The sequence below is a fragment of the Syzygium oleosum genome, unplaced genomic scaffold (assembly GCF_021117445.2).
Source record: "Syzygium oleosum isolate NSW1041296 unplaced genomic scaffold, Sole_v2.1 Sole_v2.28, whole genome shotgun sequence".
NCBI classification, from domain to species: domain Eukaryota; kingdom Viridiplantae; phylum Streptophyta; class Magnoliopsida; order Myrtales; family Myrtaceae; genus Syzygium; species Syzygium oleosum.
Genome location: NW_026607512.1, coordinates 1,802,550 through 1,823,484, shown reverse-complemented (window position 1 = coordinate 1,823,484; position 20,935 = coordinate 1,802,550). Strand labels below are relative to the sequence as shown.

At 39.8% G+C, this 20,935-nt stretch overlaps 2 protein-coding genes across 2 annotated transcripts; both read right to left on the bottom strand.

Annotated features, from left to right (window-relative positions):
• Positions 1 to 1,413: 1,413 nt before the first annotated feature.
• LOC115675315 (uncharacterized) lies at positions 1,414 to 2,162 on the bottom strand. The gene has a single exon (XM_030597919.2). The coding sequence runs from the start codon at positions 2,069 to 2,071 to the stop codon at positions 1,745 to 1,747; it is 327 nt and encodes a 108-aa protein (XP_030453779.1). The 5' UTR covers positions 2,072 to 2,162; the 3' UTR covers positions 1,414 to 1,744.
• A 6,619-nt stretch (positions 2,163 to 8,781) lies between these two features.
• Positions 8,782 to 11,992, bottom strand: LOC115675340 (pentatricopeptide repeat-containing protein At1g71460, chloroplastic). Its single transcript, XM_030597945.2, has 2 exons — positions 11,770 to 11,992; positions 8,782 to 11,231 (listed from the first exon to the last, which is right to left on the bottom strand). Exon 2 carries the CDS (start codon positions 11,145 to 11,147, stop codon positions 9,093 to 9,095), a length of 2,055 nt encoding a protein of 684 aa, XP_030453805.1. The 5' UTR covers positions 11,148 to 11,231; positions 11,770 to 11,992; the 3' UTR covers positions 8,782 to 9,092.
• Between the last annotated feature and the right edge of the window lie 8,943 nt (positions 11,993 to 20,935).

The window sequence follows — 20,935 nt, the reverse complement described above, 5'->3', positions numbered from 1 at the left end:
GGAACGGTTTTGGCAGACGGAAGAGGGTGACAATTTCCGACGCGACAAAATAATACAACTCGAACATGACATGAAATAATTGTGTACGGATCAATTTCGTGTCAACGCATGAGACACAATTAATAATGGTGTCGTGTTCGTGTTCAACTGTCAGACACGAAATTGACCCGTATAATCCATTTAAACTAACCTGTTAGTATTGAAACAGCTTGTATGTGATCCATCTATACACAATTAGCTAAAAGACTTTTTTTTTTCACTATTAAGATTTTAAATTGATTACATCTCATTGACTACGAACATGTTTCAATTTAATTTGATGATATTATGGTGACGGATTATTACCATTTGTAAATAGATTTTACTGAAATTTGAGGATATTTCATGTCAAGTTCCATGTTAGTGAATTAATTTCATGTTAGCAAGTTGATTTCATACAATAGTGGGTCATGCACTCGTGTTGACCCATCACCCCGTCATTTATTCGTGTTACATGGCTCGTGTCGTGTCAAACCGTAAATTCTCGGGCCGTGCTGGTATCAAGTAGGTCGATTGGATTAACTAATCGTGCCGTGTTCGGATTTACCATATACCGTTATCCCGACACAATACGAGCACAACCTGCGAACCCGAATTGCCATCCACTACGCCCCCTCCAATACACTGGTTTGACCAAAGCATCTGTGCATGATGGATCAGATTTTAGATAGTTCTTTTCCTAGCCTTTGTTCTGGATCGAGGAAGGTCACCAACAAATGCTGTCACCACCAACCGTGAAGTGTGTGCACGAAACATCACAATTAATAAGTTCTCCAAAAATTTGGATCACATGATCAATTAGAGTATATTCACCCTGAAAAATTTGCCCCATGATCATTCATCAAGCAAAATTAATTAACTTGAGAGCATTTTCATTTTCTCTTAGACAGGCTTTAGGAGCACCCGGCTTCATTACTCGGCGTCGATGAATAGGGAACCGTTAGCTTTGACGGAGATTACCCAGTTGTTCAAAGAGCTCCGAATACCTAACTATCAAATCCCGAAAAAAAGAAGAGAAGAAAAATGCTACTAAATCTACTATTGTAGTTTTCAATGATGAATAAACTAAAGATAACGATAGTCTCGGGCCCCCCCTTCAAGTGCATTGCCGCTATCATTGCTGCTTCAGCCAAAAACTTAAGCATCTCCAGCGCTGCCTCAAGAACTCAGATTTTGTGATCAATGAAAATCAAATATACCCAAAATTAAATATATTTAGCAAAATAACTTATTAGTACCCAAAATATCAATATTGAGAAGTCATTAGCAAGTCGAAATTAGCAATTACAACATAGCATAGAAATGAGGTCCGAGAGGCCGAAAAATCTTCACGCCTTTGCCCCCGGATATAAAGTTGCGAAACGCAGTAGTTACTTCCCAAGCTTATAACTTCACATCTGGTTTCATAAACACTATATACTTAGCAATAATTACACTGAATACCGAACGACCGGGGCCAGGATTATCCACCGGCTCCTCTCGGCCCGACGCCGTTTACACCGAACATGAACATTTCGGTGCAAACTTAGTGCGAAAAAAACATAGAGAAAAAATCGGAACCGGAAGAGGTTTCCATGTGCCTCGACGTGACTCACTTGAGTGTTAAAATCTTTCTAAAAAAGGGACAAATTCCCTATAATTTCTCCTCAATAACACATTACATAATTAAGCAAATGCTTTCACAGAGAGATGGAGCAAGCTCTCTCTACCTCTTGCTGGAGGGGGTGATCTTGATGACCAGGCCCGGGAAGACGTCGTCTGGGTCGTGTATGTGCGGGTTCCGTTCGACGATGTATGGGTCGCCGCACTTGTCGCCGATGGTCTGTAGGGTCTCACCTTCTCGGACCACATAGATCTCGTCGCACGGCCTATTCATGCCCTGATGGTGCCTCTCTCGGATCGCGGCCCCCAGCTCGGCCAGCGACGGCTCGCCCGGCTCGCAGCAACTCAGTGCCAGCATCAGCGCCACGAGCAGCGCGCAGTACCACGATATCCTCTCCGCCATCGCCGTTGACGAAGAAACACGAGCCATGATCGCTCAGTAATTTAGGAAGACCAAGCTCTTCCTTTTTTGGTTGTGGAAATGGTCTCTGCATACATAAAACAGATTGAAGTAACTGATGACATGCGAACCGGTAAATATATACAAGAGAGAGAGAGAGAGAGAGAGTACGGGGCATAAATGCTTTTTTTTTTCCTTTGGAATAATTAATGCTAACCATGTTTATGCCGAACATATACGAAATTCATAAACTAAAAGATGAAATCGAATTTTATTAAGGATGTATTTATTTCACGGAAAATGAATAATTTGAAAAATATTTTACTGAAAACGATTGCTCATATCGCTTGAAATAATTAGTCAATAGAAAAAAAATGTCATTATCAACAGCAATTTATGTCTAAATATTTTCATAGTTAATAAAAACAATTTTCGTTCATTCATTTTTGTAAACGATAGATGCAATCATTTTCAGAAAAATATTTTCTAGATTATTCATTTTCCGTGAAACAAATTGAGCCCAAGTATTAAATACGCTTCACTTTTTTTTTGGGTCGGAAATATTTTCCCCTTACTTAAATGTATGCTCTACGCACAATTACTCGTAATATTTTTATTTTTCCAATTGGGTATATATCAATCTTAACATATCTTTTTTTTTCCTTTTTTTTTTTTTGGGTGGAGGTAGGCGGGAGTTGAAACGGTTCCTTACCGGCGGAGGGTTAGGTAACTGTCAACGGCAGCGCATTGAAGCACAAGAACAAGAAGGACGAAGATTAGGTTTAACTGCTTTTATTTAATGGATTTGGTCTTCCGATTTTGACTCCATTTCGTATTTGGAATTAGTCTTCGAAGCCCATTAATTAATTAATTAATTTTTATCTCGACCCCCTATTTTTTTAAAAAAAATTTAAAATTTTTATTTTCTGGGGTTGCATCCTTCTTCTTGGATCTTGAGTATGCAAGTCGGAAAACATCCTTTGACTTTTTGAATCAACCAACGTTAGCTCTTCCCCGCAAGACTTCATGTGTTGACCTTTTGTTCATGCGTGAGCATGAGCAGGTCACAGTTAGCTTGCTCATTTATGAGTGAATTGATTGAGTCAACCCCTTCGGCCAAAAAAAAAAATTAGGTCAACCCCAAGAAGTGGCTCTTTCGAGTAGCTTGTGATCAGCTGACCAAGTCCTATTTTTGGTAAATCATAAATTTCGAGATGCTTATTCATGTGCAATTTTATTTTCGTACTTTTTTGGAATTGAATAAACTTTGAAAATACACGGTCCCTGTCTTTGCAATTCACCTCGCCTTCGAGAAAGGGAAAGAGATCACCCTCAAGCGTGTGTTGCGCCACACTCTAAATAGCCACCGATAGATTACCCATTGTAGGTCGATCTGATGAAAAATTTGTAACATTAGTTACCCGATGCTAAGATGACGACATTCCGCAACTTTGTATCAAGTGGTTGCAAGAATATCTTTTTGGTGCTTTTCACCAAATACTACAAGATACAGTTGCAATGAGATTGGTTGGTTCCGTTGCTTAGTTATGTGATGCAACAAGCAAGGATTGCCGTGGGATAATTTGAAGTGAAGTTGGTGTATTTAGTGATGGTGTATGAATATGATGTGGGAGTCAAAGCAAAAGTCTCCAGTCAAAGCATGCTTACTTCTTTGACCTGATACAATTTTTATTTTATTTTTTAATTTTACGATGAATTCCATCTCTATATAAATTAGAGCTCATGAAATATCCTACTAATCTCTACATTAGGGATACATATTGGGAAAGGAATTGATGATGTACATGGGTAAAGAAGTACATCCGTTTTGCTATTTAGAAAAGAGACTAATTAATCAACTTTTTATGTGTAGTCGAGCAGATTGTGAGGGCATTTTAATCCATTGACGAAGCAAATCGATCACGTCACAATCCCATATTGCGAAAGAGGAGCTTCATATCGTGCCATTATCTCATCATGGACTAACTCGTAGTTTTGGTAGAAGTAATCATTTTGCAGGGTCTCGTGTTATTTCATGAACAAGGAATCCTCAAGTAGATTGTCACTCCAAGTCAATATCATTCTTGGGAATTGATTGGAAGGTCAATACCACGAAAAACCCCAAACTGATATATCTGTAATAAATTTACCACAAACTAATTTTTTGACAATAAAAAACCCCCAAACTTATACACTTACGACAAATTTACTCTTCATTAATTTCTATTAAATCAGATTAATACTATAAAAAATCACAAACGGGTACGCTTGTGATAAACGGAGGGCAAAACCCCAAACAGGTATACCCGTCAACTGTTAGGTGTCATCCAATTCAGCAATTTAACGGTAAAATTTAACGGAAACTAACAAAGTGTAAATTTGTGATAGGTGTATCAGTTTTGGATTGTTTGAGATAAATTGATCACGGATGTATCAATTTGGGATTTTCGTGGTAATATTTTGATTGGATGGCGAGATATTTTGCCTATTATGAACGAATCTTTTTCATTGGCGGTAGTGGCCGGTGATCGGAGATCCGCGACGAGCGACTCCCGACGGCGACTGTCAACCGGAGACCGGCCACAGACGGGTGTGGCGGCGATGGTCACGGAAGTGGGGTTTCGACAGTTTCGTGATGAGAAGATGTAGAATTGAAATCGTCGATATCAACTATTGTTAGGTAATTCAATTTCGCAGTTTTCGAGGAATTCCATACCACATGGAATCGAAATCCACATTTTGATATCTCTCCGAACAAGGAATCCAATTCCCCTTCGAACCAAATAAGAAGATACTCGATATTAGATAAGACATTTCAACCAAGCCATTGTTTTGTATAAGTGGGTTAGGTAGAGAAATTTCTTCGTCATTAATGATTTGTGTCCCTGTGGGTTCCTTGCTTATATCATGAAAATTCACAAGAACGGTATAATGATTTCGATCTGAAAATGGAATTCTAATTTAATTGTGATTGCAAACACTAATGCCCCCCAGAGAATGGAGATAGTGACAGCAACTTCCGTATCATACACGGAATGTGTTTGCAACTTTGTATGCCGGTAATATCCTACGGTGAATCAGTGATCGTATTCATCTCGTGGTTCAGGAAGAAGTTTGGAATCTTCGGACGAGGTAGAAAGGTAAGTCAATCGAACCCGAAGAACATTAGAAGAACCAAATGCAACTGAAAATGAAAACAAGGATTCTCTAAAAGATTTCCTGATGCAACAGACAACCTCATCTACATTGACCGTCCAAGAACTGAAAAAAGGAGAGGAGATCGAGCAAGGGTTGCTCGAGTTCCATGTATTTCAAAATGGCAGTCAAATCAATCGTATATCAAGCCAACAGAAAGCACAGAAACTAAAAGAGTCAGCTGATGTATGGGTACCTCTTCAGACTCTGATCGATCAATCTGTGGCCCGTAAAGATTCCATGTGCTTCGATGCTCGGAATTCACCTCTGAGTAAATGGACCGCAGGGAACTAGCGACACAAATCGACACGATCGTGAGGGAAATTTCTGGAAAACGTAAATGGAATTTGTATTAACAAAATGACTTGACATGAGCAAACCTTCGTGAAAGAGAATCCTAAAAGTATCACAACATAACATGGACACCATCGCACCTTGACATACCAATATCTGTAGAACGTTCGCCTTTCTAACAATTTGAGCATGCTTTCCCCCCGAAAGCCTCAAAATAAAGGAGGTCAGAATCTAAAACTACCATATTACAATTCTTAGAAGGACAACATTATTGAGAAAACAGAGATTTTAGACCATTATATTTTAGGAGTCAGAAAAGCAATGATATGGTTTCACTTGGGTTGTAATGTGTATCCTCTCAACACATCTTCAGCCCCGCAAGTAAACACAATACTGGCTGCTTCTGGATTCCCAGAAATCTGCAAGTGATCATAAGAGGCATTTAGGGACCCAAGTAAACGATCATCTAAGCAAGATAATCAAGTAGGACCTTGAAGGTTTAGTAGGAGATGCAATATAAAGAAAAAATAAGAGAGAGAGAGAGAGAGAGAGAGAGAGAGAGAGAGAGAGAGAAGTTCATGTGCAGTGGCAATTTGTAGCTGATCTGTGATCCTAAAATCAACTTCGAAGCCTCTGAATTGTCCATTGCTCGTAATGCCAAAACAAGGGCAGTAAACGGTAGTGAAAGCTAGAGATTCTGACCCTTGACCTGGCAAGTGAAATTGAGGCCTCTTTCTGCACCAAACAAATAGGACAGCACACTCCAATTTCAGGCAAGGGTTTGCCAACACATTTGTTGGTTGCATGAATATGTACTATGTACTTGCAGGATGGGAGAGAGGAAGAGAGGCTAATTACAGTTTCTACTTTCATCAGATCAAAGAAATTTTTTGTTCGCTTCTGCCGCAGTATTTACATAACTCAACACGAAGAAAGCACCTACAACTAAACTTTCTTCACCTTGCTTGCATAGGAAGAATCCCTTTTAATTGCCTGAAGGAGATGAAACATGGCAACACGTGAAGTAGCAATTGTAATCAGACCAAAAAATAAATAGCTATTGTAAGAATGATGCACTTCAGCATTAGAGATCACTGCTAACGATGGCCAAGTTCGTCAGCAGTCCAAGAGCAAAGGCAGATACTCCACCCAGAAACTCAGTGACTTTATCAATTTAAAATTCTGGCGCACATTTCTCGACCTTTATGTTGCCCATACCATCAGGACAGTAGGCAAAGTCAGCAACATATGGCTTTCCCCACTTCTCAAAAGAAAATAAAAAAAATTTGGGCTACCACAAAAAGACAGCAACAAATTGAAGAACGAAAGACAACATAAAGTGGTCTGATCCTGCAGGTCATCAGACAGAAACAATGGTGCCTGCCAAGATTGGAATTGGATACTTGTAAATCAAGATGCAAGTCTGACATGCTATCAAAACTTGCATTTTAAATGCACAAGAGCTTGAAATTCTCTGTACCCTTGCGCCATTGAGTCCTGTTCATTTTCAATATCCTGATTGTGGCAAATCAAGATTAGCTACCGTTGCTTTCTTTGGAAAAGAAATTCTTAAGGAAAAAGCAAGAATGAGAACCACCACAGAAGCACCTTAAGGGTTCAAAGTTAATTCTCACTATAAACGCGATCACAAACTATTATGACAGTAGAAGTAGACAGTCATCTGATAGGAGCCTTCTCAGATCTCAATTCTAATGAAAGTCCTCCAAATCCATGCACATAAAGTGATTCTACCTGCCTTTTTGACGAATAAATTAGGATTCTTTAACTTCATTGCATTCAGAGAGCATTGTACACTAGGGCATGACATTCCTATACAATTCTGCCAATTGAGAATATGGGTTCACAAAAGTCCGCGTAGCCATGACGAAGATGACCTCTTTGTCTTCCAAAAATAAGGTAATACCAAACATTGTCCTTGTTTTACAGTGAAAAGATCATTTGGTAACTGGATTCAGCCCCATCACTCATACACTGACTCTGCAACATCCTCAAATAAATAAAAGCTGAAACATAGAAACATACTGGAGACCTGGCACAATTTGATGAATTTTAACATGAAAATTCGGTCTCTTGCTTTTGGTAGGGAAAAGACTGATAATATGCTACTCAACATTTAGTAGTTTCGTCACATATCTTTAACCTGTCATGACACCTTCAGAAAGATGCTAACACATGCAAAGTATTGAGTTATCTAAACCATTTGTCATTCAATTATGAATGGACATGGCATGAAATATATCAGTAAGATCAATCTTTCAATAATACTAGTTAGATGAACTGAAGATCACATTAGCTTACCAAAAGTTATATTCAACTTGAACTTGAAATTTGGTTTTTGGTATGCTTGAACTGTCAGCAACATCCTTGAACTGTATGAAGGCAACTCATCCTTTCCCAGCATATAAGCTTCTTTAGTAGATAGACCCGATAGCATATAAAAATAAATAAAGAAATTCAATAAAAGCATTGATGTCAATGCCTGTAAGATTCTTAATGAGGATACTACAACTATGTACCCTAACAACTTAGTCCCACTGTCAACTGAGTAAGATGCAAAGACTTTTTTCCATCAACCGACATAGATTAAACTAATTGACAAAATCTTCTAATAGAAGAGTGCTGCCTGCACTACATCAAACTTCTTGATCGTGATCAACTGCTCCTTTTATGTGTCTCAGCATTTTCGGCACCCATGACTCCCTTATTAATCTCTAAAAGTTAGCTTCTTCTGGACAACTGCACAAAAGTTGTCTTCTCCACCCCTGCTACACTATTGAGCTAGACAAAGCCTACTCCAAAGCAAGTGATCCATGATAGATGACAGAAAAGCAATGAACTGGAATTCACTACATAAGCAAATGAGGATGATGATAAAGAGCAGAAAATCAAAAAGAAGGGATCAGAACCATGCATTCCAACAGTTCAAATTGCTAAGTTAAATCCTAATACTCAGTTGTTATAAACAAATTAAAGGAGACATTGCAATGTCCTTTCTATCCTCAAAAAAAGGAAACAGAAGGAACTAAATCCATGATAAACCCCATAATACTAAGTATACTGCTGCAATACCATCATCATAAAGAAGGAAAAAGATATTGAAAACAGAAAAGATTGCTAGCATGTACAGGAAATTGAAAGTTAAAGGCACTCAAGGTAAAGCATTGTCCATTTTTCACGACGTACACTATCAACCTTCCCACACTTACATAATCAGAACATGCACGAGTAAGTTGAATAGACAATGACTTTCAGGATTTTCAGTATATTCTATTATTTTTCCTCTACAACCATCATGATGAAGTTTGACAAAGCAGCTGCCAGAACATTTGCCTGTAGAAAGTAACTCTCAAATATTTGTGCGGCAAGTGCCATGTAATATTTAATCTTTACAGTGCATCGCAATAGAGCCATACAAATCGTATACAACTTTACAACAGTAAGTAGTTGGTAGCCATATAAAAAAATTCAAGGAGAGAAACAACAGAACATGCGTCGTTTCTTCTGCTTGTTCTCTATATAGCTAATGTTAATCAGCTTCATATCATGACAATGAAGTGCTCATCCATTTAAGCTTTTGAGATTCCTCAAAGCGACCCATGCGTTCCAGAAGTCCAATGACTAAAGTGTAAGATTCTCCAGATGCCCTCATTTTATAGTCCACAGACATTCGGTTAAAGATTCGATAAGCATCATCAGCAAATCCAGCTTGGTTGCATATGTCTAGTACTGCCCGAAAAGTGAAATCATTTGGAGTAAAACCCTCAGATATCATCTCGTCAAAAAGATTAATTGCATCTCGATACATGTGATTAATTCCATATGCCTCAATGATGGCAGTCCAAGTCATAGAACCCTTGACAGGGATTGAACTAAATACGGACCTTGCAGTAAGAACTGATTGGCAACTTCCATACATTTTCATTATTTCTGAAGAAACAAAAGGGATCGTCTCAAAGTTTTTCTTCAAAACCTGTCCATGGACCTCCTCCCCAAGTTTCAAATCTTTAAGTTGAGCACAAACATTCAACAGCCTTGCCAGTGCAACAGAGTCTGGCCTATGCTTCGACAACTGCATAGCTCTAAATACATCCAGAGCCTCATAGAGAAACCCACTCTCTGCACATGAGTCAATCATTGCTGTCCAGGAGATCACATTTCTCTGAGGCATACCTTCAAATAACTTGAATGAATAATTCAAGATTCTGCATTTTGAGTACATCACAAGCAAGGAAGTAATCACGGACACATTGTCAACAAATCCATTCTTCGTAGCATAAGCATGAATCTCCTTCCCACGTTTTAAGTCCTTTAACCGAGCACAAACCGGCAAAACAGTGGCAATCGTGACAATATCAGGCCTGCAACCTTCTTGCTGCATCCACACAATTGATCTCAAGGCCTGCTCCAGCCTCCCGTTTGAGATATAGCCCGATATTAGAGCTGTCCAAGAAATAGCATTTCTCTCTGATGAACCATAAAATACCTGTCTTCCAGATCCCATGTCACCACACTTGCAATACATATCAATCAATCCAGATTGTATGAACAGTTGCTTCGAGTAACTCCTTGTCTTCAGCACATAGGCATGAACCTCCCTACCCAATCGTCTCGCCTGTAACACCCCAATCACAGGCAGAATTGTTGTCAATATAACTGAATTTGGAGCAATCCCTTCACTTATCATGATTTTCGTATACTCTATGGCTTCCATTTGCAATCTATTATGTGCAAAACCTGCAATCATTGCCCCCCATACAACGACATCTCTCTCATCCATCTCGTCAAATGCTTGGCAAGCCAACTTAACTTTGCCACATTTAAAGTACATGTCAATCAAACTTGTCCTCAAAAGGCTACTATCTATAAAACCATTCTTTATCAGAAGAGCATGAGTTCTCAAACCCTGCTTAAGAGCTGATGCACCAGCGAAGCTTTTTATCATGGAAGAAAAAGTATATTCATTGCACTCGACACCTATCTCTCGCATCTCTGAGAAAGTAGAGATGACATCAAGAAAACGCCGCCTTCCAGAAATAACAGCACCTCTGATCAATGCATTGTACTGATAAACAGTCTTGCCGCAGCACGTGTCAAAAATCCTTTTTGCATCTTCAATGGAACCACAAGATGTGTACATGTTGACAAGCTTTGTTCTCAAGAACTCATTGCTTTCAAGCCCATTTATTCTAATATGTGCATGAATCTGCTTTCCTTCAGCTAAAGATTTTGATCGAACACAAGCAGCAATAAGGGAAGAGAAAGTGGTGACATTGATGGGAATGCCTTGTTGGTCCATGTAGTCCAAGATGGTGAGTGCTTCTTTGAGCTTGTTTTGTCTTGCAAATCTTTGGATGTCTTTGTAAATTGCATGGGGGTTTCTTGTGTGCAGCGGCAACGAAGAAGGGAATACATCCTCCTCAGAAAACGGTTTTATAGCATTTCGATCGCGTTTAACCGGGCGGGTTCCTTTAGGTGGTTTTCTTGATACTCCATAACTGGAAGAGTGATCGCTCTTGCGTTTCTGGCTTTTATCCTTGATCTTTGATTGAACAACTTGAAACTGCAAGGGAGGCAATGACAGAGAGGTGACTTGCATGGTGTCACATATACTTGGACAAATAGTCAAACTTGGAAACCAATCCAGGCTGCTCAAACTCTGCTTGCTTCGTTCACCATTGATCTGCAAAAATTAAATAGCTCGAAGATGAGGAGAAAAATAATTAAAAAGACCCAACACATTTGCCTCAAGCCCCGAAATATGAATTTGCCATGGGATTCGCCATTCCATGGCCATGGATTCATGAAACGGAATCCCATTCACAAGTCATCAAATTCCTTGGAGAGGGACGCCCTTTCTCATGTTTGGTTTCAGCTTAGGAATGATGGAGCAAGTTCAATGCGTATTGCAAAATGAAGTTAAAACATAAACAGAGCGGGGAACCCGTAAATGGTTTATCAAATCCACGGACACAAAATGGTTAACTAATATAAAGAGTTTGACAGATTCTGAACGAAGAATCAAGTATAAAGATGCCTCCCTAAGTTCCCCATTATCGTCCTCCAAAAAAGAAAACATATCTACAGCTCACACAAGGATTTTCACAAACACTTCATCTGCAACTCCGCAAAAGACCGTTGTTACCCCAGCAAAGAGCAAAGTCGGGCCTTTGGGACCAAACCCAGATAGGCAAAAGACGAATTCAGGATGGGGAAGTTACCTCAAGCCACGGTGATACCGATTCTCATCTTCGCCGTGTTCCGAGTCGAAGACCCGGTAACGAGAACAGAATGGAGGGGACAGTGCCTCTGCAGAGTTCGCGAATGGAACTGTTCCCGTTCCCCGCGACAACGTGTGACGCTTGTTGTCGGAGCAATTCAGGTTATCATCATGGCGTCGCAGCTCAAAGGTCTGAACTTTGACGAAAGAAATTGTTCGACTCAAATGATGATTTTATCCATTTTAAGGGAAAAGCCAGAAAAAATCGTAAAATATTTGAATAAAAAAAGAATTTTATAAGAAGAAATAAAATGAACTAATTGGTAATTATAGAGGCTCAACGTTTGAGAATGATTTTCATTTCTGTACATTTACAGATTGTACACGTTTATAAAGAGAAGAAAAAATACAATCTTTGGCAGAGCAAAAATCAAGGAATGCCAACTCATCTATAGTTGGTAAGCTAATTTAAAATTCAAAAAGATATCAAAAAGATTTCATATCTTAACACGCCCCCGCAAGATGGACGTTCCATCGGAAACACCCATCTTGTCTTGTAATTTTATTGTCCGCGGCCTTGATAACGGTTTTGTGAGAATGTCGGCAAGTTGATCATGGGTGGAAATATGGGAGACTCGCATCTTGCCGGCTTTAACAAGTTCCTGAACAAAATGGTAATCGATCTCAATGTGTTTCATTCGGGAATGGAAGACAGGATTTGCACAAATATAAGTAGCGCCTATATTGTCGCAATACAAGCTTGGTGCGGTGTCCATGTGAATGCCAAGTTCATGAAGCAAAGATTTTACCCAAATGAGTTCAACCGAGGCCGTGGCAATGGCTCGGTATTCTGCTTCAGTAGATGACCATGCAACCGATCGTTGCTTCCGAGAACTCCAGGAGATAGGATTGGCCCCAATATAAATGACAAAACCCGAGGTAGATGTGCGATCATCAATGTTTCCTGCCCAATCTGCGTCAGTGTAGGCATGAAGTACAGGTTTTGTGTTGCGTCTCAAGTGCAACCCATGGAATAATGTTCCCTTAAGATAGCGTAAGAGCCGTTTTGCGGCTATCCAGTGGGTTGTGGTCGACTTATGCATGAATTGAGATAGCTTATTTACCGCAAAACCAATGTCCAGGCGAGTAATGTTGAGGTATTGAAGTGCGCCAATGAGGCTTCGAAATTTTGTAGCATCAGCTGGTGGTTCTTTGTCATGGACTGAAAGAGACTGACCTGTGGTTAATGGTGTCCCGACATCTTTTGCGTCTCCCATTTTGAAGTGTTCAAGTAGCTCTCTGATATATTTATGTTGAGAAAGAAGTAAGCCGGTCTTTGTAGGAATGACTTCAATTCCCAAAAAGAAATTCAGTGGCCCCAAGTCTTTAATTGAGAACCGATTAGAGAGAGCGGTGATGAAGTCCGAAACAAAATTCTGGTCACTTCCTGTGATAATGAGATCATCTACGTACACTAGAAAATAGGCTTGAATGCCACCATGAGAGTAAATGAACAGTGAACTGTCATTCTTTGAATTTACAAATGAATTTGCGAGAAGGAATGAACTTAGCTCATTGTACCAAGCCCGCGGAGCCTGCTTTAACCCGTATATGGCTTTCCGAAGTTTGCAAATGTGTGTTGATTTTTCTGGGTCTTTAAAACCAGGCAGTTACGACATGTAGACCTCATCCTGGAGAGTTCCCTGGAGGAAGGCATTGTTGACGTCCATTTGTCTCAATGTCCATCCACGCATTAGAGCCAATGATAAGACCACCCGAATGGTATTTGGTTTGATGACCGGGCTAAATATATCGGTGTAATCAAGGCCTGGTCATTGGTGAAAACCTTTTGCCACAAGACGTGCCTTGTACCTCTCAATATTGCCGTCCGCATGTCTTTTTATCCGATAAACCCATTTGCAACCTACAACATTCAAAGATGGATCAAAAGGTATTAGTTCCCAAGTCCCGTTACGAATAAGGGCATTGATCTCAGCCGACATTGCTTCACGCCATTGAGGATCGCACATAGCTTGTGTAATTCCCGTTGGTTCTATAGTCGGTGGAAGTGGATGTTTGGTGGAGATGTGGTTGATTTGTTTGGCCTTGAAAATATTATTTTGGGATCTAGTGGTCATTTTGTGAGTTCGTGTAGGTAGATTTATGGGTTCTGATGTTTGGTCATTGTTGATAGTGGCAAGTCGGGTTTCGGGTGAGTTGGAAGGAGTAAATTTTTGGATGTTTGTTGCAGGTTGATTTGGGGCAATAGATGCAGATGCACGGGGTAGGTTTCCAAGAGGTGGCATTTGTTGGGATTGATCTAAAGTTTGGGAAGCCAACGGGGATACAGCACGGGTTGGAATGCTGCTCTGAGGGGGCGCTTGTGCAGGTGGTCCGGTGTTTGGCAGTAAGACCGGAAGAGAAACAGTAGGTTGAAGAGGTGAACTTTGAGAGGATAACAAGACACTCTTAGAATTGAGAAGTGTTTGGTACGGGAATGTGATTTCTTCGAACACAACGTGACGCGAGATATAGAGACGATTATTTTGTGGATCAAAACATTTGTACGCACTTTGTGACAACGAATACCCTAAGAATATACATTGTCGAGAACGGGGCATAAGTTTATTTGTGTTGTATGGACGTAACCACGGATAGCATAAACAACCAAATGTGCGAAGTTTTTTATAATTGGGAGCCATTTGGAATAGTATTTGAAATGGTGAGTGCATGTCTAGAACGGGTGTTGGCAAACGATTAATTAGGTATGTAGCAGTTTGAAACGCATATGACCAAAAAGAGGGTGGTAGGTTTGCTTTGTGTAATAGGGCGAGTCCGGTTTCAACTATGTGTCGGTGTTTTCTTTCTGCGGTTCCATTGTGTTTCGGTGTGTGTGGTGGTGTGGTTAGATGGGAAATTCCGTGTTTTGCAAGAAAAGGTTTTAGGTTTTGAAATTCTCCGCCACCATCTGAGTATAAGTTTCGAATGGAGACAGAAAATTGTTTTTCAACCAAGCTTTTGAACTGTTTAAAAATTTGGGTAACATCCGATTTTTTTCTTATAGGATAAAGCCAAGTGTATTTCGTATAGCGGTCAACAAATATAAGATAATAACTGAAACCATCAATTGAAGCAGTTGACACGGGACCCCAAACATCGGAAAAAATAATATCAAGCGGAAAATGACTCACAAGAGTTGATACTCCAAACGGAAGTTTGTGACTCTTATTGCACTGACAAGCATCACATGATAACTTAGAACGTACGATTGACTCAAAAGACGAACGAGTTGGAAAATTATTAAGAACATGACTTAGAATACGAAATGAAGGGTGACCTAGTCTATTGTGCCAAACTATTGGTTTTGTCCGTTCACTAACAAAAGCTGTGAATTTTGGATATGTGTATGTGAGAGGCATCCGATACACACCATTGCTAAGCCCTCCTCAAAGCAGTGTCGCCTCCGTACGAAGGTCCTTCACCAAAAAATAATTGGCAAAAAATTCGATAGATGAGTGGTTATTGCGGCAAAATTGTGAGACGGAAATTAGATTTTTTGCACTATGAGGTGCACATAAAACATTGGATAATTTAAAAGTTTGGTTCGAGTAGGATAAACGAGTAGAACCAACGTGACTAATACGCAAACTTGTGCCATCACCAATGACGATCTCGTCGGGGCCTTCGTACTCTGAGTGAGTGGTGAGATTGTTGAGGTTGCTTGTGACGTGGTGTGATGTGCCCGAGTCTAGTAACCAGCCGTTTTCTTGACGTGGAGCTGTTGCAACATGAGCAGTAGGCTCGCGGAGACTATTTCGGATTCGAAAACAAGATTTTACTGAGTGTCCATATTGGTCGCAAAACTGACATGTCGGACGAGGCTCTCTGTTGTCCCGATCAGAATACCTTTTGTGAGAGGATCCACGATGTTGGTTAGATCGAGAATAATTTTGATGACGGTTGCTGCGATTGTTTGGCCAGTGGGAGTTGCTTCCTGTACCACGGGTTCTGTTGCTGTAGTGGGCCGTGACTGGTGCTGCTTCAAGTCTGATTTCTTCTAACTTCAGTTGGGTTTCATAGGCCACTAAGGCTGCGAATGATAACCATTCTGTTTCAGAAATTAATTTCTGGCCAGAAATTGATTTTTCTATTTCTGTTTCTGGAGGAGTTTTTAAGCTAAAAAACATGTTTGATAACGACACAAAATTTCTATTTCAGAAATAGAAATTTGTTTGATAACGACACAAAATTTCTCCTTCTCATGTGGCTGGCGAGTGGACGGCGGGCGGTGGACAATCGCTTCATTTCTTTTAGAAATAGAATAAAAAAATTAGAAAATCTGGAAAATTCCTAAAAATCTAAAAAAAATTCAGAAAATCCATAAAATTTTCCAGAAAATAAAAAAAAGTCATATTTCGGGAAAATAGGAAATTTGTTCATTTTTTCCAAAAAAAATCAAAAATTTCTAAACTTCACAGAATGGCTTAGAATACCTGTGGCCACCCACTTTGAGTGAAATTTAAATTTTTTTTTATTTTTTTATTTTTTTGGCACCTAAAAAATTTAAATTTCACTTAAAATGGGTGGCCACAAGTATTCTAAGTCATTCTGTGAAGTTTTAAATTTTTTGGTTTTTTTTTGGGCACCTCAAAAAATTTAAATTTTACGCAAAGTGGGTGGCCACAGGTATTCTAAGCCATTCTGTGAAGTTTTGAAATTTTTTATTTTTAAATTTTTTTGGGCACCTCAAAATATTTAAATTTTACGCAAAGTGGGTGGCCACAGATATTCTAAGTCATTCTGTGAAGTTTTGAAATTTTTGATTTTTGGATTTTTTTCGGCACCTCAAAAAATTTAAATTTCACACAAAGTGGGTGGCCACATATATTCTAAGCCATTATGTAAAGTTTTGAAATTTCTGATTTTATTTTTATTTTTTTTGGGCACTTCAAAAAATTTAAATTTCATTCAAAGTGAGTGGCCACAAGTATTCTAAGCCATTCTGTGAAGTTTTGAAATTTTTTTATTTTTTTGGAAAAAATGAACAAATTTCCTATTTTCCCGAAATCTGACTTTTTTTTATTTTCTAGAAATTTTTATGAATTTTTCTGGAAATTTTCAATTTTTAAGGATTTTTTGGAATTTTTTTTTGGCCGGCGGGAGGCGGCTGGCGGCCGATGGTGCGGGAGGTGGCCGGTGGTCGGCAGTGGTGGGAGGCAGTCGGTGGCAGGAGACGGTGGCCGGCGGCGGCGGCCAGTGAAGGGTAGTGGCGTTCGGCGGGTGGCGGCGGCCGGCGATGGGCGGCGGGTAAGCGACCGACTAGTAGTGAGGGAAAGTGATGAGAAGAACAAAAAAATTTTGTTTCTCATTTCTGTTCCAGAAATAGAGAAGCTAAAAATTTTAACTTCTGATTTCTCTTTCAAATCTATTTCTGGAACAAAAATTTGTTCCAGAAATAGAAATTAAAATTGCGTTACCAAACGGATTTCTGTTCCAAACCTATTTCTGGAACAGAAATAGAGAAACAGAATGGTTATCATTCGCAGTCTAACTTGTCATGCATTTCCTCAAAGCTGATTGTGTTTTAGCGAGCCCTAATCGCTGCCGCGATTTCTTTGTATTCGGTTCCAAGTCCCCGAAGTGCATGAATGACTAAATCATCATCGGAGAGACGAGTGTCAATGATTGCTAATTCATCCGCAAGGGCTTTAAGTTCATGCAAAAAATCTGAAACAGAACATGAGTTTCGGCGAGCGATAGAGAGCTGATCCTTGAGATGCATAACTCTTGAGCGGGATTTATTTGCATATAAATTCATGAGTTTTGTCCAGGCAGCGTGTGACGAATTGCAAGAGGCAATGAGAGGAATCACGGCTTCGGATACGGATGCAAAAATTGCATGAAGCAAGAGCTGATCCTGGCGAATCCAAGTTGTTGCAGCTGGATTTGGCACCGTTTGATTTTCAGCTGATATGATGAGAGGTGGACAGACGGAAGTCCCGTCAACGAATCCCATTAAATCATAACCAATGAGCAACGCCTGAAATTGAGCGCGCCAAGAGGGATAATTGGTAGCGGAGAGCTTGAATAGCAATTGGATGGCTGCCGAGATTGAAATCAAACCATTAGGTGCGACTGTCCCAATGGAATTGGAACCAGAATTTGAGGTGGTATGAGCTGATTTTGAAGTGACTTCCATGGCTAGAGGATGCAAAAGGTTCTTAGGAGCATAATGGCTTTGATACCATATAGAGGCTCAACGTTTGAGAATAATTTTCATTTCTATACATTTACAGATTGTACACGTTTATAAAGAGAAGAAAAAATACAATCTTTGGCAGAGCAAAAATCAAGGAATGCCAACTCATCTATAGTTGGTAAGCTAATTTGAAATTCAAAAAGATATCAAAAAGATTTCATATCTTAACAGTAATGACCAGACGCACAAATCAAAATAGAAAGGGTTAATACCACGGAAAACCTCAAACTGATATATTTATGACAAATTTATCCTAAATTAGTATATCTGTGACAAATTTTACCCTCTTTTAGTTTTAGTTAAATTTTACTGTCAAATTATGGAGTTGGATGATATGTGGCAGTTGACGGGTGTGCCAGTTTGGGGTTTTACCCTCCCTTTATCACAAGTGTACCAGTTTGTGATTTTTCGTAGTATTAATTTAATTTAACGGAAATTAACGGAGGGTAAATTCATAAAAAAAAATACCAATTTGAGGTTTTTTTTGTGGTAAAAAAAATTAGTTTTAGGTAAATTTGTCACAGGTGTACCAGTTTGGGATCTTTTATAGTTAAAAAATAGTTTGGGATAAATTTATCATACGTATACCAGTTTGAGATTTTTTGTTGTATTAACCATAATAGAAACATGCCCGATGGATGAATTTCTTTAGTTAAAAACTACGATACGCACTACAATGCTCTGTTATTGGGGGAGGGGAAGATGATCCGATCCTCCTAAAGAACTTAAAAAATATTTCATCCTCTAATGAAATAAGGTCTGTCGGTCCATCATGACCTTTCATCATGGATGCCCCATGAAAAGTGGAGCTCATGTGATCAACACTCGAGATCGACTCGGGTGTAGACAAACTTTTTCCCATCTCATGGAATGTGCATAATTTGCTGTCTCTAGAGATGTATTCCCAAGCAGATCAATACATTGTCGCAACCCTCCTGAGATGGATTTCAGAGAGGTTTAATGGATTGTTAGGAGGACGTTCTCGAGAGATAGTGTTTGCGCTTCGCATGGACTCTACCTAGAGATAGTCACCACTAATTTGTTCTAGGCTGGTTAGGAGCCGAGTAAGGCTCGTTGTACTCCTGCGAATCAAAGATTTATGTTGCGTTTGGTAGACCGAATATAACTCCGGATAAGATAATTTATATCCTATATGGTGTTTGAGAAACACGTAAACCAGATATATTCAGATATAATCAAGATAACAAAAATCCCATCTAGGAGGTGTGATACATTAGGATAGAATAAGAATTCGAGAGAGAGAAAATCACGTGCAAGTTTCCACTTCCACTTCAAAGACAGTCGAAGACCAATGCACAACCTCAAATTGGAGGTTGCCGGCCTCAGGAGACTAGATCCGGGGTCACCTGAGGCTGGGCCTCAACCTCGGCATCGGTCGTGGCCTCCATTGTCGTGGCTAACGCGGGAGCTTGCAACCACAAGCTCGCCTCATGTGCCTCAAAATTGGGGCCGCAAATGGGGGACTAACAGAGTTGGCATGAGATCCCCTTATTTGGGTGATTAGCAAATGACGATTCCAGGTCAAAGCTTACGGCAAACTAGGCAAGGCGAGGTTATGGTTCATGGCCATGCTGTTGGGTGTTGGTCCAGTGGGAGAGAGATTGGTGAATGATGGTATAAGAAGATGAAGGTAGATGAGGATGGGGGTGTGTGTGACTTTCGAGGCTGTCTGGTGTTGAGTGAACGAACCTTTCGTTGTCGATGAAGGTTATTAAGAAAAGTGGGTGAAAAGGAATCTGATGGTGTTGTAGTGATGACAAGAAGGCGACACTAGGTGGAATTTGAAGTTACAGAACATATGACAATGGGGGACTGAGGGAGAAGAACCGAGCCACCTTCCTTGAAAGATCCCTTTTTCGATCCTTTTGTTTCTTTTTCCTCTTCAATTCTGCATCTTGGGCTCCTTGGAGAACGGTTGAGGAAGTCGTACGGCCCTGATTTGGGTGATGTCGTCGTGTGCGGCATGAAGACAAAGGCGTTGTTGACAGTGATTAATAGCGATAGATTTCTTCGTTGATAAAGCAGTTCTCTCATTATCTATATTATATCCGGACATTCATCAAATATTGAACATCATATTACAGATCACATCAATATCATATCCTATCTTATCCTATCCGACAAGAAAATCCAGACAATTAAATGCAACCTTATGATTCGAGGAACTTACCATGCTAGTTTTAGCTAACTCCTGCTACTGGTACCTTTTCTCTCTTTCTAAGAAAAGGTCTTTCAAGCTTTTTCCTCCAAGTTTATCGCTATCATGCAGATCTACATAAAAAATAACGCATTATCTTTGTGTTAATAGTAAACGTAAAGATACACCTAAGATGCTCGTTGCAAAACTAAACTGATGTGTATCATGATGCATATCGTAAACGTTATTTCTAAAAAGAAAAAATGAAACCATCCACGAATACGTGCAAAAGCATCTGATTTAAATGTTTTTTTTTATCGAAATTTAAACGTACTTTATTCTCTTTGTTTCCTTTTTGTTATTGTTTTAGGACAAAAAGAAGTCATGCAATCATGAAGATTAACTCGTGTAAAATAGGAAACGTCATCGGTGGAATTCCATACGCTACAGGGGAAGATGAAGCCACGATGACATGGGGCCGTGACAATGCGGATTAACACGAGCAAAGGGCCGTTAACAGGGATCGAGAACCCCTCAATTTAGCCCCGCGAATCGCTCCCCCGGCCGCCCACCCCACGACGGATCAGAGCCGCCCAAAACCGGGGTTGAACAGTCACTGTTCAGATCGAGAAATTGGTCTGCAAAATTGGCCTAAACGCCCTGTTCTCATCAGTGAACGGAGCCACCAACTTCGGCCATGAGTTATGACCGCTGGAGAGGGGAGAGAGGTTAGAATCGGCCCCGCGCGTC